The 20,704-nt window shown below is 45.4% G+C and overlaps 1 protein-coding gene across 2 annotated transcripts in view; it reads left to right on the forward strand.

The window, feature by feature from the left end:
* Positions 1–20,704, forward strand: part of SPINT1 (serine peptidase inhibitor, Kunitz type 1) — a 62,790-nt gene that overhangs the window by 35,412 nt on the left and 6,674 nt on the right. For both annotated transcript variants that reach the window (XM_075330951.1, XM_075330952.1), the window contains exons 3-8: positions 2,236–2,380; positions 6,535–6,714; positions 14,890–14,922; positions 15,404–15,529; positions 19,284–19,334; positions 19,872–20,042. In XM_075330951.1, the coding sequence (XP_075187066.1) occupies positions 2,236–2,380; positions 6,535–6,714; positions 14,890–14,922; positions 15,404–15,529; positions 19,284–19,334; positions 19,872–20,042 (706 nt within the window). The remainder of the gene's footprint in view (positions 1–2,235; positions 2,381–6,534; positions 6,715–14,889; positions 14,923–15,403; positions 15,530–19,283; positions 19,335–19,871; positions 20,043–20,704) is intronic.

Consider the following 20,704-nt stretch of genomic DNA (forward strand, 5'->3'; position numbering starts at 1 on the left):
TCCACATACTCTCCACTGATGACAACACGCTTCTTACATTGGTATTCCAAGTTCTGTAAGCCTAGCAAGAAGAAGGATTTCGGTTGTGGCTCAAACCAGGCATCTGTAGCAGCCATGGCACCAGACATGGTATGAAATTTGGCACCTTGAGGCGTTTGTTCAGGTTTGGAAACAGATGATAGTTGGAGGGAGCTAGATCTGGTGAATAAGGTGGGTGGTCAACCAGCTGAAAGCCCAGCTCTGCCAGTTTTGCCGTGGTCACTTGTGCAGTGTGAGCGGAGGCGTTGTCTTCCAGGAACAAGATTCCTTTGGACAGCTTGCTGCGCCTTTTGGCATTCAGAGCTGCCTTCAATTGGTCTAAAAGTTCACTGTAATACCTTGCATTGATGGTGGAACCCTTTTGAAGGTAGTCCACTAGCAGCACACCCTCCTTATCCCAGAACACAGACGCCATCACCTTTTAGTGGCTGATTTTTGTACCCTGAACTTCTTTGGATGAGGAGAACCACTGTGCCTCCACTCTTTTGACTGCTCCTTGTTTTCAGGATCATACAAATAAATCCAGGGCTCATCCATAGTGACCGGTCGCTCTAGGAAGTTCTTATCAGTCCGGAAACGCTGACAAATAGAGCGGGAAGTTGTCACTCGCTGCTTCTCTGATCTGTTGTCAGGCATTCGGGGACCCACTTTGCAGAAGCTTCCTCATGTCCAATGTTCATGGAAAATGACACAAACACGTTCCCGGGAAATCCCCATGATGTCTGCTATTGCTTTAGCTGAAATTAGTGGATTCTCCAGAATGAGGTTGTGCGCAGCATCGAGGATCTCCGGAACAACAACTACTCTCGGGCGTCCAGGACGTTCCTCATCATTGGGGCTGAAGTGGCCAGTTTTAAATTTGGCAACCCAGTCCTTAACTGTGGAATATGAAGGACATTGATCCCCCAATGTCTGCGACATATCACCTAGAATATCCTTTGTGGACTCTCCTTGCAGAAACAAGAATTTTATCCTCCTCTGCTTTCAATTGCTGTGAATATCGCATTAGACTCTGCCATTTTGTTTTCCCGCGTGTGTAGAACACTGTTGCCATAAGCAACAAACACAGCATTTTGAAAACACATATTAGACACATAAGGCTTCATCTGATGTAACATTCGTTACCATAGAAACAAAAAATCACAAAGCCAAAGACTTGTCAGCAGCCCCTCGTCACAAAACTAGTCTTCATATTTATTTATTTATTTATTTATTTTTTTTACCATAGATGCCAAGAAACATGTGCTTTAACAGTATTAAGCGGGCTTTACAAACTGCGATATCGGTCCCGATATCGCTAGCGTGGGTACCCGCCCCCATCTGTTGCGCGACACGGGCAAATCGCTGCCCGTGTCGCACAACATCGCCCAGACCCGTCACACATACTTACCTGCCCGGCGACGTCGCTGTGACCGGCGAACCGCCTCCTTTCTAAGGGGGCGGTCTGTGCGGCGTCACAGCGACGTCACTGAGCGGCCGCCCAATAGAAGCGGAGGGGCGGAGATGAGCGGGACGTAACATCCCACCCACCTCCTTCATTCCGCATAGAGGCCGGGAGGCAGGTAAGGAGAGCGTCCTTGTTCCTGCGGTGTCACACGGAGCGATGTGTGCTGCCGCAGGAACAAGGAACAACCTCGTTACTGCTGCAGTAACGATTTTTGAGAATGGACCCCCATGTCACCGATGAGCGATTTTGCACGTTTTTGCAACGATGCAAAATCGCTCATCGGTGTCACACGCAACGGCATCGCTAATGCGGCTGGATGTGCGTCACAAATTTCGTGACCCCAACGAGTTCGCATTAGTGATGTCGTAGCGTGTAAAGACCCTTAAGTCTCTTAATTTGATGCAGAACATTTTGGGCCCAGGTGCTACTGAATCTATAGAAATTAAATAAATTTATCCCCCAAAAAGTGATTAAACTTCAATCTGTTCTGTGGTTATAAACCAGCCAAGAGAGTCTCAGTAAAACCTGGCAAAGTAAACTGTCAGGATGAGCTCACTGATGGATTCTCAGTTAACTCATTCTATAGTCAGCAATAGGCAGTGCAGCACTGAAGCTATAGAAACTGCGTCTGTTAATAATTTTATTAGGGATCTTTGTTGCCTGGTTTGCATAATGTATTAGATAAATTCTGGAAGGATCCCTGTACTCTGCTGTATACAGTGCATTTATTGATCTTCATTCTCCTGCAGGCAGTGGAGGATGAACCGGAGTACCTACAAGTGTCTAATCTTCAGCATGGGGAGTACATCTTTCAGCTGGTGGTCACTGACACCACAAGTCACCAGAGCTCGGCCAGTGTCACCATCACTGTACTGACGAAGGAACAGACTCATGGTGAGTAAGACCTTGATGAGTGTCTTCTGAGGATCCAGAATCTTACAGAATCCATAATCGGAAAATGACCTATTTTATTTTGTTACCTGTTTTATGCGCTTTTTGTTTTCCCATATCAAGCTTATTACAACATTTGAGATTCCTACTTCCTGTGCTTTCAGCAATAGTTTTCAGCAGGCTCATTATCAGCAGAGGCAGAATTACAATGTCTTGAGACCTTTTATACGAAGTTGATAGTATAAGTCTCAGTCATTGTAATTCTGCCTCTGCTGATAATGAGCCTTCTGAAAAGCACAGGATCGCAATAGGTGATGTCACAGGTCTTCCTCTCATCTCAATATTTGCACTGTGACGCCCCTGCGGTAACCAGGTGTCACAAAAAGAAGGTAACGATTAAGGTAACAGCCCAAGTCCAACATAACTGTGCCAGCCACTACACACACACACTAGCACACCAGGACACTTACACTGGGCACTGTAGATAACTGGGAGGAAGAGACCGGACCTGGGGAGGAGAAAGTGACCTGGGGAGTGTGAGTAGACTGACAGAAGAGTTTAGGAAGTGAGAGAGGAAGGGTGTCAAGATAGACCAGAGGCTCTTGAGACACATAGAAAGAAGGAAAGAGACTGCAAATATCTGAGTTGTAAGAACAGCAAGAGAGAGCAAGCTCCAAGGACAGAGGGATCCTGTGGGGTGGACATCCAGAGCTCACAGTACTTTGCACGCATGGGGTGCAGATCCCAGAACAGACCAGGACTTCAAGCCATCTGGTAACTCTGCTAGGCGGGTGGGTTTCCAGGACTCGTCTGCATTCACGAACATCCAAGGCATCAGCAGCAAAGTGGGGACCGGGGCATATTGCCTTAATTAGTCCAAGCTGCCTGCGGCAGGACCCAGACTCCAGGAGGACCTCCAAGTGCTCAACGCCAGGGAGGACCCACATACACCAGAGTGCAAAAGTGGAGAGTGGCACCAGGTTGGCAGGCTCAGCCATCAGGACATGGGTGCACCTGGAATCCAGTACGTCAAACCAGGGCGTCAAACCAGTGAGTATGTGCCGCCCCCGCGTCAGCAGCCAGGCTGCTCGGATCCGCGGCGGCTCGAGGGATCTCCAGACCCGGGGTCGCGTGGCCACTTGGAATAAAGGGGGATTATTTACAGGGGATTGTATGGACCGTTCATGACGCCACCCGTGGTGTGTGGTAAGGTGGAGTACCACCACTGCAATGGAGAGTACCCGGTGACGATGGTGCGGGCAGCCAGATGTTTAACCCCTCCACGGGTAGGGAGAATGCCCCAGGACTCGATGAGGGCGACTGGGAGGTGCCGTTGTGGTGGGAAGGGGGTTGTTTGTGTACTCAGTCAAATAACACTGACACCGACAACTGTGGTAAAGCAAAGTTCTGGACACCGCTGCCTCTGAGAGGGAGCACGCCTGGGTCCCGTGCCCGTTGGTGTTGCCTGTTAGTCTGTGGCCTTTTAACTTGGCACCTGGTTTCTCTTGTTGGACCTTTGAGTATAAAACTCTCCGGGCCCCGCTCACCCGTGTGGCTAACTGTGAGAGCTTACTCTCAGGGTTCACGCTTGGGATTTTCTGGACTGTGTAGTGGAAAGTCCTATCCCCCTCATTGCGCTAGTACCCCGATTTTTTTTTTTTTTTTTTTTTTTTTTTTTTTTTTTTTTTTTTTTGAGCGGGTGGAGAGCGGATCTTGACGACTCAGTCCTCGTCGGGTAAATTGTCAGGATGCCTGAAGCTACTCCCTGACCTGGGGTCCACGTACCCCGTCGTGCCCTGGCCCCTGCCTGGTGATGGCACAAGGCCGCTGGGGTAGCCCCTTCCAGAGATAGATATTGATATATAATATGGCCTCTCCATCCTGGGTAGCCCATTCCAGGTATACATGTCCCCCATCCTGTAATAATTTTTTTCACTCTGTTGCTGTTTTCGAACACCCTAAAAAAGAAAAAAAAAACTTTTTTTCTCTCCTTCCCTTGCTGCCACGACGTGCGGTGTCCTCTGCTGTAGCCGGTATCCTCTAGTCTAGGATACAACCGGCCAACACAAGTTTAATGGTCCTAAATTCCATCCTAGTACTGAGATTTTTCAAGTTCCTTTTCATGGAAGTTTGAGAAACCTTCCCCTACGTAATAAAAAAAACCAAAAAAAAAAAAACCCTTATGGTTTAAGCTACCACTCTTGCCAAACTCAGATTGCTGAATGAAGCCATACAATATCTAGCTGGGCACTCGAGTACAGATGTACAAGAGTTTGGCAACATTTAAAAAGTCATCTGGAAGCCCCAAAATGCCACCCACAATGACTAACCTACAGAAATAAAATGGACTATAGAAAAGGCACACCTGAAAAATGCCAACGAAACGTGAAAAGGCACAAATACAATCCTGAACCCGGCCTACAATAATCCACTCGGATTACACGCTCTGAGCTCTGGTTGCCCTCTGTCACACCCGGTGATTTCTGCTTCAACTATCCGGGACTTGCACACGGTCATTAACGCATGAGTCACTGCCATACAAGGGTCACCTGCTGTCACTGTCCCTCCTACATCAATAACTGCCCATAGTCCCTGAGAGCTCGGGAGCAGACACACTCCCACGTTACGTCTGTCTCTACCTTCATCTCCTTGGATAGGTCTATTGTCATTTAAACAGAAGTCTTCTAAGGGTACTTTCACACTTGCGTTGTGTTGAATCCGCTGGATCCGTTGCTGCGTCGTTTTGACGCATCCGTTATTTTTGTGGTGTCAACGGATGCAACGGGTCCGTTATTTCACAGGAATCCGTTAGCTGATTCCTGTGAAATAACGGACCGTTGCATCCGTTTGGCGTCCGTTAGGCGTCCGTCTAACGGAATCCGTCGGCTCTGTTTTTATTTATTTTTTTATTTTTTTTCATTCTGGGCATGCTCAGTAGAAATTAGCGGAATCCAGCAGCGGATTCCGTTGTTAAGCACTTAGCAACGGAATCCGCTACCATAGGGAACCATTATAAATTTTAACGGAACCAACGGAATCCGTTGGTTGGCGTCATTTTGACGCCAGCATTTAACGTTACATTGGCCAATGGAAGCAACGCAGGTACTTTTGGCACAATCCGTCATCAATGCAAGTCTATGGGAAACAACGGAATCCGTTAACGGATTCCGCTGTTTCCCAAGACAGCGGATTGCGCCAAAAAAAAAACAACGCAGGTGTGAAAGTACCCTAAGTGGTTTGGTTTATTAAGGTCCAACATCAGCAGAACTGATATTGTCCTATGTTTTGAGCAGTGTAGAGGTCTTTGTCAAGCACATCTGTGTGGTAGGAGTCCTAGACAATAGAGCGGCTTCAGTGTTCAGAACTTCACCGCTCGTCTCCAGCCAAGTCTTCTACCTTTTATAGATGTCCAACATCTCAACCAGCGTAGAGGCCTTTCTTGAGGACATCTGCATGGTAGAAGATTGGGCTGTTGGATTCCTGGACAGTTGAGTGACTTTATTGTCCACGATTTCATCGCTCCTCTCCAGCCCAGTCTTCCACAGTGTTGATGTCCAATGTTTCGACCTACAGAGGTCTCTCTCAAAGACAAAATCTATTTTCTTAGTGCTGGATCTTAACCCTTCCTCTGGCATCTGTCTTACATGTGAGAGGAACAAAACTGAGAACATTCAATTTTTCAACTGGCTAACACTGTACCAAAACCTTTTCACTTCTTCACGGGAGGCACAAGTTGGGAGCTGGCTAACTGGTTGAGTCCACATCATACCTGACAAATAATGGCTGTGTCACGTCCATGATCTGCTTTTAAGAGCCACGTGTGGAGCGGAGTGCCATTTGTGACTGACGGCGGCACTTAAACAGGTTAACCATCTGACCACATCATTAACAGCATGCCACCATGGGGACGCTTCATTCTATGCGCTAATCTCTGCCCCCTTGCTGTAATCACGGGGAGCAGATAGACCTACATGGCTGTCATCACAAAGCTCTGAAGAAATCCAGCCTGTGTCCGGGCTTCAAAGGAGAGTGTGGTTTTTGTACTATATGCAGCACTATATAGTTCAAGTAATCAGATGATCTCAGGATAAAGTCCCCTTAAAGGACTAACAAATACAGGAAAAAGTAGAAATAATCACACTTTTTTTGTTTTGCAGAATACTGTCATTCTCCTAAGAAAGTTGGTCGGTGCCGAGGTTCCTTTAAGCGCTGGTGGTTTAACTCCGAAATAAATGAGTGTGAAGGGTTCGTATTTGGAGGTTGCAACGCGAACCAGAACAACTATGTCAGACAAGAGGACTGCCGACAAACCTGTGTGAACTCCGCTGAACACGGAGGTAAATTTGCATCCTTGGCAATGCAGAAGAGCAAAGCCCGATCATGCACACAGTGCGACCCTAAATGCTCACATATTACACTATTACATTCAATTAGGTTGCATTAACACGTGTGGAATTCAGAATGGTAAATGCGATTGACCATATTCAAGTCCTTTCCCTGAATCTACTAAAATGCTAGTGTCGCACCCCAGAGCTTTGGGGTACTTGGGCCTGGTTTCACTGGGAAATGTAATGGCCGGTGCCCGGTTCCATGACCCTGTGGGTCGCTTTTAAAAATGGGAGTATTTACAGGGATGATGATTAAAGGTTTTGTCGTGACGCTACTTGTGGGTTGCGGCTATATGGATGGAGCCGCCGCTGCAGTCTCTCACCGCTTGTGTTAATGGCAGCCTGGATGTTGTGGCCCTCTGCAAGTAGGGCTGGGCCCCAGGAGATAAATGATGGTGATTGATGTTTAAGTCCATTAACAGTACCAGGGTGTGGAAAGAAGGTAGACCACACAAGGGATTGCAGTGTAACTGGTTCTTTACTCACCATGGTGATGCTTGCAACCCGATGGAGGCTGGTCCTCACCACTGATCCGCTTAGTGCCAGTGCCGGTGTGGTGACCTGGTGGCTTCTTTCCCCTGCACCGGTCTCTGGTTGGTGGTTCCCCGTGGCATGGAGCATCTGGGGGTCCCCTCCTGGTTGTCCTTCGGTTCTGGTCAATATGGCAGGCAGTTTGAACCCTGTTGGGTCGGATCTCAGGTCCCGGTCCCCTGGTTCTCCCGTCACTGCTGTGCCCTGGACTCAAAGGTCGGTGAGGTCCTGGATGGTCCCCTCACCGTGCAGATTTTCAGGTATGCCTGGAGCGTTTTCCTGACCTAGGGCTCTGCACCCCGCCGGTACTATGGTTCTAAAAGTACTCCACCGTACTCTTTCGGCAATCACACGCCTGCGCCTGACAGGTCACTGTTACTCTCCTGTCAGTATTGTTACGTCCGTCTCCTTCCACTTACTGACTCTCACCCCTCCTCCCTGGTTGTAGTCTAGTGGACCGGGTCGGCTCCACCCCTAGGTGGCCATCCATTTGGTCCAATCCTAGCCTGTCACCAGTTCTTGGGGAAGGGGAAAAAAAGATTATTAGTGTTTTGGTGTTACTGGCACTGGTCGTCTATGTCCCTGGGGGTAGGCCCCGCATCTTTGACAGGATGCAGTTCCCTGTAGCTCCTGATGGCTTCGGGGGCGCTACACTAGTGCATGTCATAATCTCCTGCCTCAATTACTGTACCAACCTCCTCTGTGTCCTCCCTGATGACTCTTGCACCTCACCAGTCCGCCCCTAACTCTGCTGCCCGACTGATCCACCTCTCTCCTAGCTATTTCTCCATTTCTCTCTTCTGCAAATCCCTTCATTGGCTCCCAATTTCCCAACATACCCAATTCAAGCTACTAGCGCTGACTAGCACTGACCTACAAAGCAAACTATAATCTGTCTCCCCCCATACAGTGGCGGACGCAGGCAAAAAAGGGCCTCTGTGCAAGAACAATATAGGGGTACTTTTCAGTGCAATAACTCATCAAAATGCACAATTCCATCAGCTTTGGAGGTAGAAATGGGCCCCCTTGCCTCTTGGGCACAGGTTGCACCAATGATATGGCTGCCCCTATCTGCATATATCTCTGAACTAATCTACGAATATCTTCTAGCCTGTAATCTTTGGTCCTCCCAAGACCACCTCCTCCTCTCCACACTTGCACGTTCCTCACTAGTGATTAGCAACCATGCTCGGGTGCTCAGTACTCGTTACTAGTGATGAGTGGACACTACCATGCTCGGGTGCTCTGTACTGGTAACTAGTGATGAGCGGGCACTACCATGCTCGGGTGCTCAGTACTCGTAACTAGTGATGAGCGGGCACTACCATGCTCGGGTGCTCAGTACTGGTAACTAGTGATGAGCGGGCACTACCATGCTCGGGTGCTCAGTACTCGTAACTAGTGATGAGCGGGCACTACCATGCTCGGGTGCTCAGTACTGGTAACTAGTGATGAGCGGACATTACCATGCTCAGGTGCTCAGTACTCGTAACTAGTGATGAGCGGGCACTACCATGCTCGGCTGCTCAGTACTGGTAACTAGTGATGAGCGAGCGCTACCATGCTCGGGTGCTCAGTACTGGTAACTAGTGATGAGCGGGCACTACCATGCTCGGGTGCTCAGTACTGGTAACTAGTGATGAGCGGGCACTACAATGCTCGGGTGCTCAGTACTGGTAACTAGTGATGAGCGGGCACTACCATGCTCAGGTGCTCTGTACTGGTAACTAGTGATGAGCGGGCACTACCATGCTCAGGTGCTCTGTACTGGTAACTAGTGATGAGCGGTCACTACCATGCTCGGGTGCTCAGTACTCGTAACTAGTGATGAGCGGACACTACCATGCTCAGGTTCTCAGTACTGGTAACTAGTGATGAGCGGGCACTACCATGCTCGGGTGCTCAGTACTTGTAACTAGTGATGAGTGGGCACTACCATGCTCAGGTGCTCAGTACTGGTAACTAGTGATGAGCGGGCACTACAATGCTCGGGTGCTCAGTACTAGTAACTAGTGATGAGCGGGCACTACCATGCTCGGGTGCTCAGTACTCGTAATGAGCAATTGAACACTTGGATGGGCGCCGCTCATGTGCAGAGTACAATTGACATCTATGGGAAACGTGAGCATTTTTGGGGAACAATGCTTTAGTTACCAGCCATCTTCCATTATGGTCTGGACACAAGCCAAGCCTTCCGAGCATCAGACTGCTCTTTGAGTTCAGTGTGTGGTAGTACTCATCACTATTTCTCATCCAATCGCCTACAAGACGTCTCCCGAGCATCCCCTGTTCTCTGGTATTCTGTGCCCCAACACCTCGGATTGTCCACCATATTTGGAACCTTCGAACTTGAAACCCATCTCTTTAGAAAATGTACAGCATGGAATGACAAGACTGCCTCCTCATCACCACCGGAGCTGCTGAACCCCCCCCCCCCCCAACCTACGGTCTCTCTCCGTTATCCTGTAAGATGTAGGCTCACAAGGGCAGGGCCCTCTCCCCTCTGGACCGGTTTGTCACTGCTTCTTTGTCAGTTGTAATTTATACTTGTGTTATGTATGGAACCCCTTCTCATGTACAGCACCATTGAATTATGGGTGGTGTTGTATATTGTCCCTTGGGGCTTGTTTTCCGGCCTCTTTACACAGGATTAGGAAGAATGATGTACACAGAACGGTCATAGATCACTGTAGATCACTGTCCCCATATAGTATGAGGTTATGGGCAGCACGTCTGCTGTTTGCACCGGGCGATGTGCTGCTGAGAACAAGGATTTCTGTTCCGCCATGAACAATCCAATTGTCCCATGAATGAGCAGCATTTTGTTTGTTCATTGGGCGAATACCGACCTGTTTACACCTATGAGCTCTCATGAAATATAGCTTTCAGCACATTTAATAATGAGTATTGACAAATTCTGTAAATCTATATTAAAAAGTAATAAAAATGGTAGTAATATATTGTGTACATATAGAATATTGAATTAAATGTTTACCAAAGTATGGACGGGTAGAGTAGGAGTCTTGTGCAAATAGTAACTGTATAAGCCTCTAAAGAAAGGCGTATGAAGACTAGCGTTAAAATGGTAGTGTTTTATTGAAAAATCTATTAAAATAAAAAATCAAGCACAAAAAGTATTATACAGAAATTAAGCACTGCCAGGTTATAATTGACACAGAACGTGCGTCGGGGAGGTGGCACCACGGCAATCTAGGTCATTTCTACTCTAACTTTATTGGCATAGCTCATCTCACTTGTTACTTGCAGTTATATTTATGGCACATACTTAGCATTATTATTATTATTATTATATGTCTATATTTGACTTGTTGGAAACATCTATTACTTTTTGGTGCTGTATGCTTTATAATTTTCTGTGACTTCCAAGTATGTCAGGCGTAGTTATTTATAACCTGGCAGTGATTTGGTGCCATCTACTGGCTACTTGATGTATAGCACCTTGTTCAGTCTATATAACCTGGCAGTGATTTGGTGCCATCTACTGGCTACTTGATGTATAGCACCTTGTTCAGTCTATATAACCTGGCAGTGATTTGGTGCCATCTACTGGTCACTTGATGTATAATACTTTGTCCCCTTTTTTTTTTTTCTTTAATTTTTTTCAATAAAACACTTTAAATTTTAATTCTAATAAATGCGGCTTTCATTATATGATGTTACCTTGTATATTGCGCACGCACACACAGCATATACAAATACGTGTGTGTGTGTGTGTGTGTGTGTGTGTATATATATATATATATATATATATATATATATATATATATATATATATATATATATATATATATATATATATATATATATATATATATATATATATATATATAAATGCAAATGCATGCATACATAGTGTATGTATGCATATACACACACTATGTATTATATATATATATATATAATATATATGCATGCATACATACACATACACACTATGTATGCATTATATATATATATATATATATATATATATATATATATATATATATATATATATATATATATATATATATATATATATATATATATATATATATATATATATATATATATATATAATGCATGCATACATAGTGTGTGTGTATATGTATATATATGTGTGTATGTATATGTATATATATATATATATATATATATATATATATATATATATATATATATATATATATATATATATATATATATATATATATACACACTCACACACACTATGTATGCATGCATTATATAATTATAGATAGATAGATAGATAGATAGATAGATATATATATCTATCTATTACATACATAGTGTGTGTATATGCATACATACACTATGTATGCATGCATTTGCATTATATATATATATATATATATATATATATATATATATATATACACACTTATATGTGTGTGCGTGTGTATAAAATATATATATATAATGTGTGTATGTATATATTTTAATTTACACATTTTTCTTTGTAGTTTAAGCAAAACAAAATTATAATTTTTCATCTATTACTTTTATAAATTCACAAAGGAAAAAATGGACTGATGCAAACCTTTGGGCACCCTGCATGGTTTGTACATAGTAGCATGCTCTTTGGCAAGCATCATAGCTTGTAAAAAAATTATATATATATATATATATATATATATATATATATATATATATTCTTATAAATTTTTTATTTTTTTTTCCTTTGGAGAAGTCTTCCAGTGCTGTGAGATTCCTGGCTCGTCTTCCAGTGCTGTGAGATTCCTGGCTCGTCTTCCAGTGCTGTGAGATTCCTGGCTCGTCTTCCAGTGCTGTGAGATTTTGTGGCTCGTCTTGCATGCACTGCTCTTCCTTGGAGACATCTTTCTGTGCCACCCCTGCAGCGGCCGAACCGCTTGGATCCGGGGGTGGTTACTCGTGGCTCGAGGGTCTCCTGACCCGGGGGCTAGGGGCCACTCTCAAATGTAAAAAGGGAGAATTATTTACAGGGGAGATATAGTTCGTGACGCCACCCGTGGTGTGCGGTAACAGGGATTACCGCCACTGCTGATGGGAATGCCCGGGGGGAGATGGAAGGGGCAGCCAGATGACGTTTCCCTCCACGGGTAGGGAAGGCCCAGGGACTGTGAATGGTGGTGTGCAGGGGAGCGCAGACTTGCTAGAAGCAGGGGATGGCCTCGGACAGCGTCTGTGATGAAAACAGACTCTGACAACAAGGTGAACCAAGTCTCTGGGTGCCGCTGCCCTCTTGGGGGAGCTCGTCCAGGTATCTGTCCCCTACAGCACTGCCTGATGGTCTGGAGCCTTCCTCCGTGCACAATTTTAGAAGTGTCTAAGTGGCCCGTAGGCAAAAAGCTGTCCTGGCCCCGCTCCCTACTATTGATAGAAGAGGAGCTTGCTCTCAGGGGCTCACTCTTGGTATTTCAATGAGCCGCTTTGTTTGGTAAGCCCTATCCCCCTTGTTGCACTAGTGCCCCCAATCTCTGAGCTTTGTGGGGACGGTCCATAAAGTCACTCTCCTCCGCAGGTAAATTGCCAGGTTACTTGAAGCTACTTCCCGACCTAAGGTCCAGTACCCCGCCGTGCTTTCGATCCCAGACCGGCTATTGTACTGCAGCTGCTGACCGTCCCACAAGACTAGGTCCAGGCACCCAGTCCCAATATCCTGCGACCGGATCTCCTGACTCCTCCGGGCCCAGATCACTGTCTGCAACCCAATCTTCAACTCCCCAGGAGCCACACACTTCCCTAGCTCCTCACTCCTCGAGGGCTACTACTCTTCTGCCTGTCAGCTATGCTCTGCACTTCCTCCCTCGCTGACGTCCATCCTCCCACCAGTCTGTCTGACAGGGCTGCCCTATTCCAGCTCAGCAGCCCACTGGTGCCTGACAGGGTGTGGTGTGAGGTGTGATTGATTGGAATTTTTGAATGCTGATGGAGGCAGTATTGCAGGTTAGGAACCCAGAACCATGGGGGGTTGAATCCTGCACTAAGAATAAAGAGCGTGCAGTACCCTGTGACGACCTGACTAGTCCAGGGGCGTCACATTTCCATTCTGTGGGATTCCAGGATAGTCTTGCATGCACTGCTCTATTGAGGTCTGGCCACAGATTTTCAATGATGTTCAGATCAGGGGACTGTGAGGGCAATTGTATAACCTTCAGCTTCGTCCATTGGCGGTAATTTATTGTGGATTTTTAAATGTGTTTAGGGTCATTATCTATTTGTAGAAGTCCTCCCCCTTTCCTCCCCCCCCCCTTTCCTCCCCCCAGATGGTGTTATGTTTGCATCAAGAATTTGTTGAAATTTCATTGAATCCAATCTTCTACCCGTGAAATGTTTCCTGTGCCACCGGCTGCAACACAACCCCAAAGCATGATTGATCCACCCTCATGCTTAATGGTTGGCAAGATACATTCTATTCCTGATATTCTTTGACCTTTTTTCACCACATAAACCTTTTGATCATTGGGACCAAAGAGTTAAATTTTACTCATTGGTCCACAGGACTTGTTTCCAAAATGCATCAGGCTTTAGATGTTCTTTTGCAGACTTCTGACGCTGAATTCTATGGTGAGGACACAGGAGAGTTCTGATTACTCTTCCATGAAGGCCATAAGGCAGGTGTCTCTGAACCGTAGAACAACGAACTACAACTCCAGAGTCTGCTAAATCTTCCTGAAGGTCTTTTGCAGTCAGACAGGGATTCTGATCTGCCTTTCTAGCAATCCTGAGAGCAGTTCTCACATAAATTTTGCTTGGTCTTCCAGACCTTATCTTGACCTCCACTGTTTCTGTAACTGCCATTTTAATTACATTTCAAACTGGAAACTTGAAACCGCTTTGCCATCTTCTTATTGCCTTCTACTTCTTTGTGGTCATCAATCATTTTCAGAGTGCTAGGCAGCTGCTTAGAAGAACCCATGGCTGCTGTTTTTGGCACAAGGATGGAGGCTGGGTTTTTATAAAGCTGTGAAATTTGCATCACCCGATAGTGAACAAGTCATAACCCTAACAGGCTAATTGAAGTCTGACACCTTGGTCAAAGTTACGAGCACACAAATCTCCAAGGGTGTGCAAACTTTTTTGCATTGGACCATATTTTTCCATATTTTTTTTTTTCCCTCTTCCTAAAATGCAAGGGAAATTTTGTCATCTTCAACTTTTTCTTCCTTTTAGAGATCATTTCATGCTCAACTTGCCTAACTGTTCACAATAACGGTAATTTTGACCAAGGGTGTCGCAACTTTCACATGTCACTGTATATTATGCCAGGGTTGTGAGGTCATACTGCCACCCCCTTGTTTTTACCTCTGTTTAATATAGTGTAGTGCTTAGCTTGATTGTGTGCTGAAAAGTTTTACAAGACCCTCCAAATGGATCTATGGGTCAGGCTCTGTTGTAGTGTAAAATTAACGGACCAAAGGGGACCCCGAAATGTGATGGCCAGGACCGTATTAACCCATGACCATCCCTCTAGGCTTTTTAGGATCTCCTCATCCATCTTGTGTAAGACGACACATACTAGGGTGTTTTTGGGACCATTTCTGCCGATCTTCGGCTTCCATCTTATACCTGTTCATTTCTGTATTGCAGATGGCAGCCATAAAGGAAGAAGACTGCAGCCCGGTAAATACATTTTTGGTTTTACACCTTCTGAATTAGTGTTTATTGCATATAATTTAGTAACCATATATCCAATAAAAAAAGTTTTGCTGATGGCAGAATGGGCCAGTGTGGTCTCCTAGGCCGCAGCAGCCAAATTGTGCCATAGGGCACATCCAGAGGTGCTTTTTGGTATTTAATGTGCAATTTTATTGTACAGCATTGCCACTTTTTAGCATTTGTATGTAGTTTACAGTTTATGGTCCTCTTATTCTGCCACTTTAAATAAATTCTAAAAAATCCTGTATGCACTTAAGCCCGACCATATAGAGCGGAGTGGTGGAGCCCGGTACAATGTGGATCTGACCCTTATTGAGGGAGATGGCCGTGTTATTGCAGTATTATTTCATTCCTGTCACGTCCAGTAACGAGAAACCTTTCTGTACAGTATATAACTGATATCGGTGTTGGCTATATTCTGACTATATATTATCTGTCCCTGCAGTGTGTGATGGCCGCTGTCTCCGTACGCAGTTCCGCTGTGCTGATGGCTGCTGCATTGATGCCGCGCTGGAGTGTGACGATACACCGGACTGCAGTGACAATTCTGATGAGGCGTCCTGCGAAAACTGTGAGTATTTTCTGAAGTGTTACATTCCCAAACCCCCTTACACCACCTGAAACCATTTAGAGACTGCACTCTGCCTCCCAGATCTAGTTTTATGCCGCCCCAGAGCTATGGGGTACTCTGTTCCGGGCCGTATATGTACGGGGATGCTGTGTCACGGTTGTATAATGGCCGATGCCCGGTTCCTTGACCCTGGGGACGCTTTTTAAAAGGGATTATGTACAGGGGAGATGACAGTTTGTATCTTGACGCCACTTGTAGGTTGCAGTTATGGAGATGGACTCCCGCTGCACAGTCTACCACTGGGGCTGATGGTGGCAGCCTGGATGGTAGGCCCTCCGCAAGTAGGGCCGGGCCCCAGGGAGTGGATGGTGGGAACTGGCACAGAAAGAAGGGAGACCACCCGATGGGATGTAGTGAAATTTCTGTTTACGCACGGTGCTGTTGAGTTCAAGCACTGAGGACGGCTGGTTCAGAATCTTGGTCCCTCTTTGTCTCGGTGCCGGTGTGGTAACCTGGTGGCTTCTTTCCCCTGCACAGGTCACTGGTTGGTTGGTACCCCGTGGCCTGGAGCGTTTGTGGGTCCCCTCCTGTGTCGTTCAGTCTCTGATCCGTACGGTGAGCAGTGTGAAGCCTGTAGAGCCAGTGATCTGTACCGGTCCCTGGTTCTCTCGTTAATGCTGGTGCCCCCGGATTCTTGGGTCAGTGAGGTCCTGGGTGGTCCCTTCATTGTTACGGTATTTGTCAGGTAGCCTGATGCGTGCTATGGTTCCATGTGTACCTCGTTGTACCCTCCCTGGCAACCACTCTCCTTCACTAGCTAGGTCACTGCTACACGACCCCATCTAAAGGCACACCCATCTAATTCAACTATCACTACAGACTTTCTTCACTGTCTGCCCCCTCCCACCAGGTTGTCTAGTGGACTGGATCTGATCTGTGGCGCCCCTGGACTATCGGGTCGTCACAGGGTACTGCACAAGCTGCCCTTCCGTGCGGTATCCACCTCCCTCTTGGTTCTGGGTCCCTAACTAAATGTTGTTGCCTCCAACAGCAAATCAAATCCTAGATACACCATGCACCACACCCACCAGACACCCCCCAAGGTGGGCGACTCCATTCCATTTAAGCCGCCCACTGGTGTATCAGGGAGGGGGAGGTGAGGAGTTTAGTCAGAGGAGTGAAGAGGACAGCGAGAGAGAGGTCGTCGGGAGTGGTGGCTCCTAGTGAAGCTGTCTAGGTTGCAGACGGTGGTCTGGGCCTAGAGGAGTCGGACCCCCGGTCTCAGGGGAAAGTGGCGAGGTGCTTGGACCTGTCGAAGAGGACAGCCGGCAGCCTAGCACGGTCGCCGGTCCGGGACCAAAGGCACGACTGAGTACACAGACCCTAGGTCGGGGAGTAGCCTCAGGCAACCCGATAATACACCTGAGGAGAACAGAGCCTTTATGATCTGTTCCCACCCGCTCCAGAATCGGGACATTAGCACAACGAGGGGGATAGGATTTTCCAATCCAAAACGGTCCAGCAAATCCCAAGCGTGAGCCCTGAGAGCAAGCTCCCATACTTAGCTGTAGTAGGGAGTGGGGCCCGGCAAGTTTCACGCTACCAGGCCACCAAGAAGAAGTCTAAGTGCCAGGAGGCAGGTCACGGATCACCAGGCAGCACCATTGGGGACGGGACCCGGACAAGCTCCCCTCAGCGACAGCGGTACACAGAGACTTGGTTTACCCGGTTGCCAGTGACTGCCTATGAACTGAGTGAGTATGAGAGCGACCCCTGCCTCCCACGGCATCCCCACTACAGAGTCCCAGGGCATTCCCCTACCCATGGAGGGCTACGACATCTTGCTCCCCCACTCAATCACCCCAGGTACTCACAACGGCAGCGGCGGTACTTCCCATATTACCGTACACCACGGGTGGCGTCACAAACTATATAGACTCCCCTGTAAATACCACCCCCCCTCTTACATTTGGAGTAGCCGCTCTACCCCTGGGTCCGGAGACCCTCGAGCCACAGCGAACCCGGATCCGAGCAGCTCGGCTGCTGCCACGGGGGCGGCACAGATGTCCCGTCCCCCAACCCCCCCCCCCCACCCCACCCCCTGGGTGGCCATCCATTGGGTCCCAAGCTAGTCAGACACCCATGGTTGGGAAAGGGAAACTGGGATGTTTGTGTTTTGGTGTTACTGGCACTGGTCTGACAGGTCCCTGGGGGTAGGCCCTGCATCTTTGACAGGATGCAGTACCTTGTAGTGCCCTGATGGATTCAGGGGAGCTACACTTTTTTTGCCCTCGGCCTCCCCCGGGTCGAGTCTCTTTGCCCTCGGCCTCCCCAGAATCTTTTCTGATCAAACATTGGGGCTTCTTGTCTCCTTCTCCTGACCAGGGACTCTCCTCCCCCCTCCTACGGTATCTTGCCCTTTTTATACTCCATGCTCCTCCCGGCCATTAACCCCTTCTCACCTAACGGAGTGTCAGGAAAGCGGTCAGTGAGCCACATTGACACCTGGTGGCCACATCTGCAGGGGCCTCAGAGCCTTGTACCCCCTTAGTTATATTGCTTCTGCCCATAAACAAAGATTGGAATGAACAGTTGTCTGTAGATTTGGGTAGCATTTTGTTTTAGGTCCTCGTGATGTGTTTTTGACATGGTGTGGTATTTAGTGTGGTGTTTTTTTTTGTGTGTTTAACTTGGGGAAAAAAATTCAGAAATAGCACAGGCATTTCTGAATGCAGGTATACCAAATGTACGGTATGTGTGTAGAATTTATATTATATTTTTTTTTTTTTTTTTTTTTTTAATGGTGCAAAAGTAGTGATTTTGAACTTTTTCAGGGGGGGGAATTTTTTTTTTTTATTTTTTTTGCATTTAAATCCCACTGTCAGAAATTGATGGTAGGATTTAAATAGTTAACTGCTCGGGGCAGATTTCCGATGCACCCAAACCTGTTACAGGCACATGACACAGACATGTACGGGCTCAGTGTGTGAGCCCGCATCAAAGTGAGCGGGATGACCTATACCCTACATCATAAGCTGTGAAGGGATTAAAAAAAAATGCAACGGGTGAGGAAAAAAAAAGCAACCGAATTTAGTTACTAGGTGGAGAAATGCTGCAACATCATTAACTCACCTAAGGATATGTTCACATGCTGCATTTGTGCTCACAAAAAACCTTCAACATTGTACAGTACCTGCGACATTAATGTTGATTTCTGAAATCTCTTGCACATGGTTTGTTTTTTTTCTTTTTTTTTTTTTTTTTTTTTATTCCTTGCAGATTGTTTAAAATTTTAATCATATTTTCATTCATTCACCATCTTTCCTGCAAACACTCCAGTATCTGCAGCAGATTTTGGTGCTCACTGAATGTTTGCACGTATCATCGTAATTCTCATCGGAGGACGCAGCCTTGGAGGAAATAACCATTTTGGGGTCTTAAAACCTGACAGTAGAAAACTCCTTTAACATCTGGAGCCTCTGTCTTTTCCCATTGTGTAATTATGATTTTCCTCCTCCTAAAACGTTTTGCTTTAACAATGCAGATATATAACGGTATGAAAGGCACAGTCCACAGCTACGTAAAAAAGCACAAATACCTCCATGTCAACGAACGTGACTCTTTGGCTTCTATTTGGGATCAGTATTGGACAGTACGGTGTCCTTCATTCCTTTCCTTGCTTAATAATACTGTTAATGATTTGATGCCCACATACAATCTGTATATTCACCATTTTTATTTTTCCTCTTTGCAGATGACAGAGAATTTAAGAAGTTGCAAGATCTTGATGTTCCAAATAATAAAGGTATATGCTTTATAAAGAGAGCAGACTTTATAACTGAAGCCTGGGGTGAACTGGGGGCTTACAGGGAATTTATCAACAAGTTTTTTACTATGGGATGTGAGATCAGTATAATGTAGGGGCACAGAGCCTGATTCCATCGATGTCACTTACTGGGCCTGCTTGTTGCAGTTTTGATAGAATCCCTGTTTTCTCTGCTGTAGATGTAGTAGTGGTCGGGATGTTGAGTTGTGTAACTCTGCCTACAACCCTGATTGGCTGCTTCCTGTGCACACTGTTACCAAGGGACCAATCAGTGGTGGGGGTTGGGTTACACAGATTAGCTAGACTGCCTGGCACACCATGCCTAGTTCTTAACTAATCATCTGCTGACAAAATGCTGATTGTATTGAAACTACAGCAAGTTGCTGGCAGTGACATCCCAGGAATCGATCTCTGCTACTCTCAAATTAAATGGCAAAAATCTGCTGACAGATTCCCTTGAAGTAGCTTTCCCTTACAGAACATACATGTATTTATTACTTTTTGATTGATTTGTAGCTCGATGTGTGGAATTGCCCGATACCGGTCCGTGCCGAGCCAGTTTCTCTCGTTTTTACTATGATCCTGTAGCTATGAAGTGCATGGGCTTCACTTATGGAGGCTGTTCGGGCAACAGGAACAACTTTCTTCAAGAAGTTGACTGTGAAGAGTTTTGCAGTGGAGTTACCAGTAAGTCTGCCTATTTATTATTATTTTTAATATATATATATATATATATATATATATATATATATATATATATATATATATATATATATATATATATATATATATATATATATATATATATATATATATATATATATATATATATATATATATATATATATATATATATTAGTATATTTTTTTAGATAGAATATTCTATTTTTATATATACATACATACATGGTGTGTGCGTGTGTGTGTGTATATATAATCTATTTTTTTTGTATGTGATATATATATATATATATATATATATATATATATATATATATATATATATATATATATATATATATATATATATATATATATATATATATATATATATATATATATATATATATATATATATAATATTAGTGTATATGTTATTTATCTATCTATCTCTATTTCTATTCTAATTATTCTATTTATTTTATTTATTTATTTTTTTTTTAGATCGATATAGATAACTTATTATAGGTTTTGTTTTAGGCACTGATGTTTTATAAGAAATGAGAAGGGTCTGCCCCAAACTTTACAACCTGCCCTCATGGCCACTAGGGGCAAAATTTTAAAGGCTGGATAAAGCCTTGCCATTGGCACCATGTATAAAGTGAACAACTAGTGACTTGATTAAAGCG

The sequence above is a fragment of the Anomaloglossus baeobatrachus genome, chromosome 12 (assembly GCF_048569485.1).
Source record: "Anomaloglossus baeobatrachus isolate aAnoBae1 chromosome 12, aAnoBae1.hap1, whole genome shotgun sequence".
Taxonomy (NCBI): Eukaryota; Metazoa; Chordata; class Amphibia; order Anura; family Aromobatidae; genus Anomaloglossus; species Anomaloglossus baeobatrachus.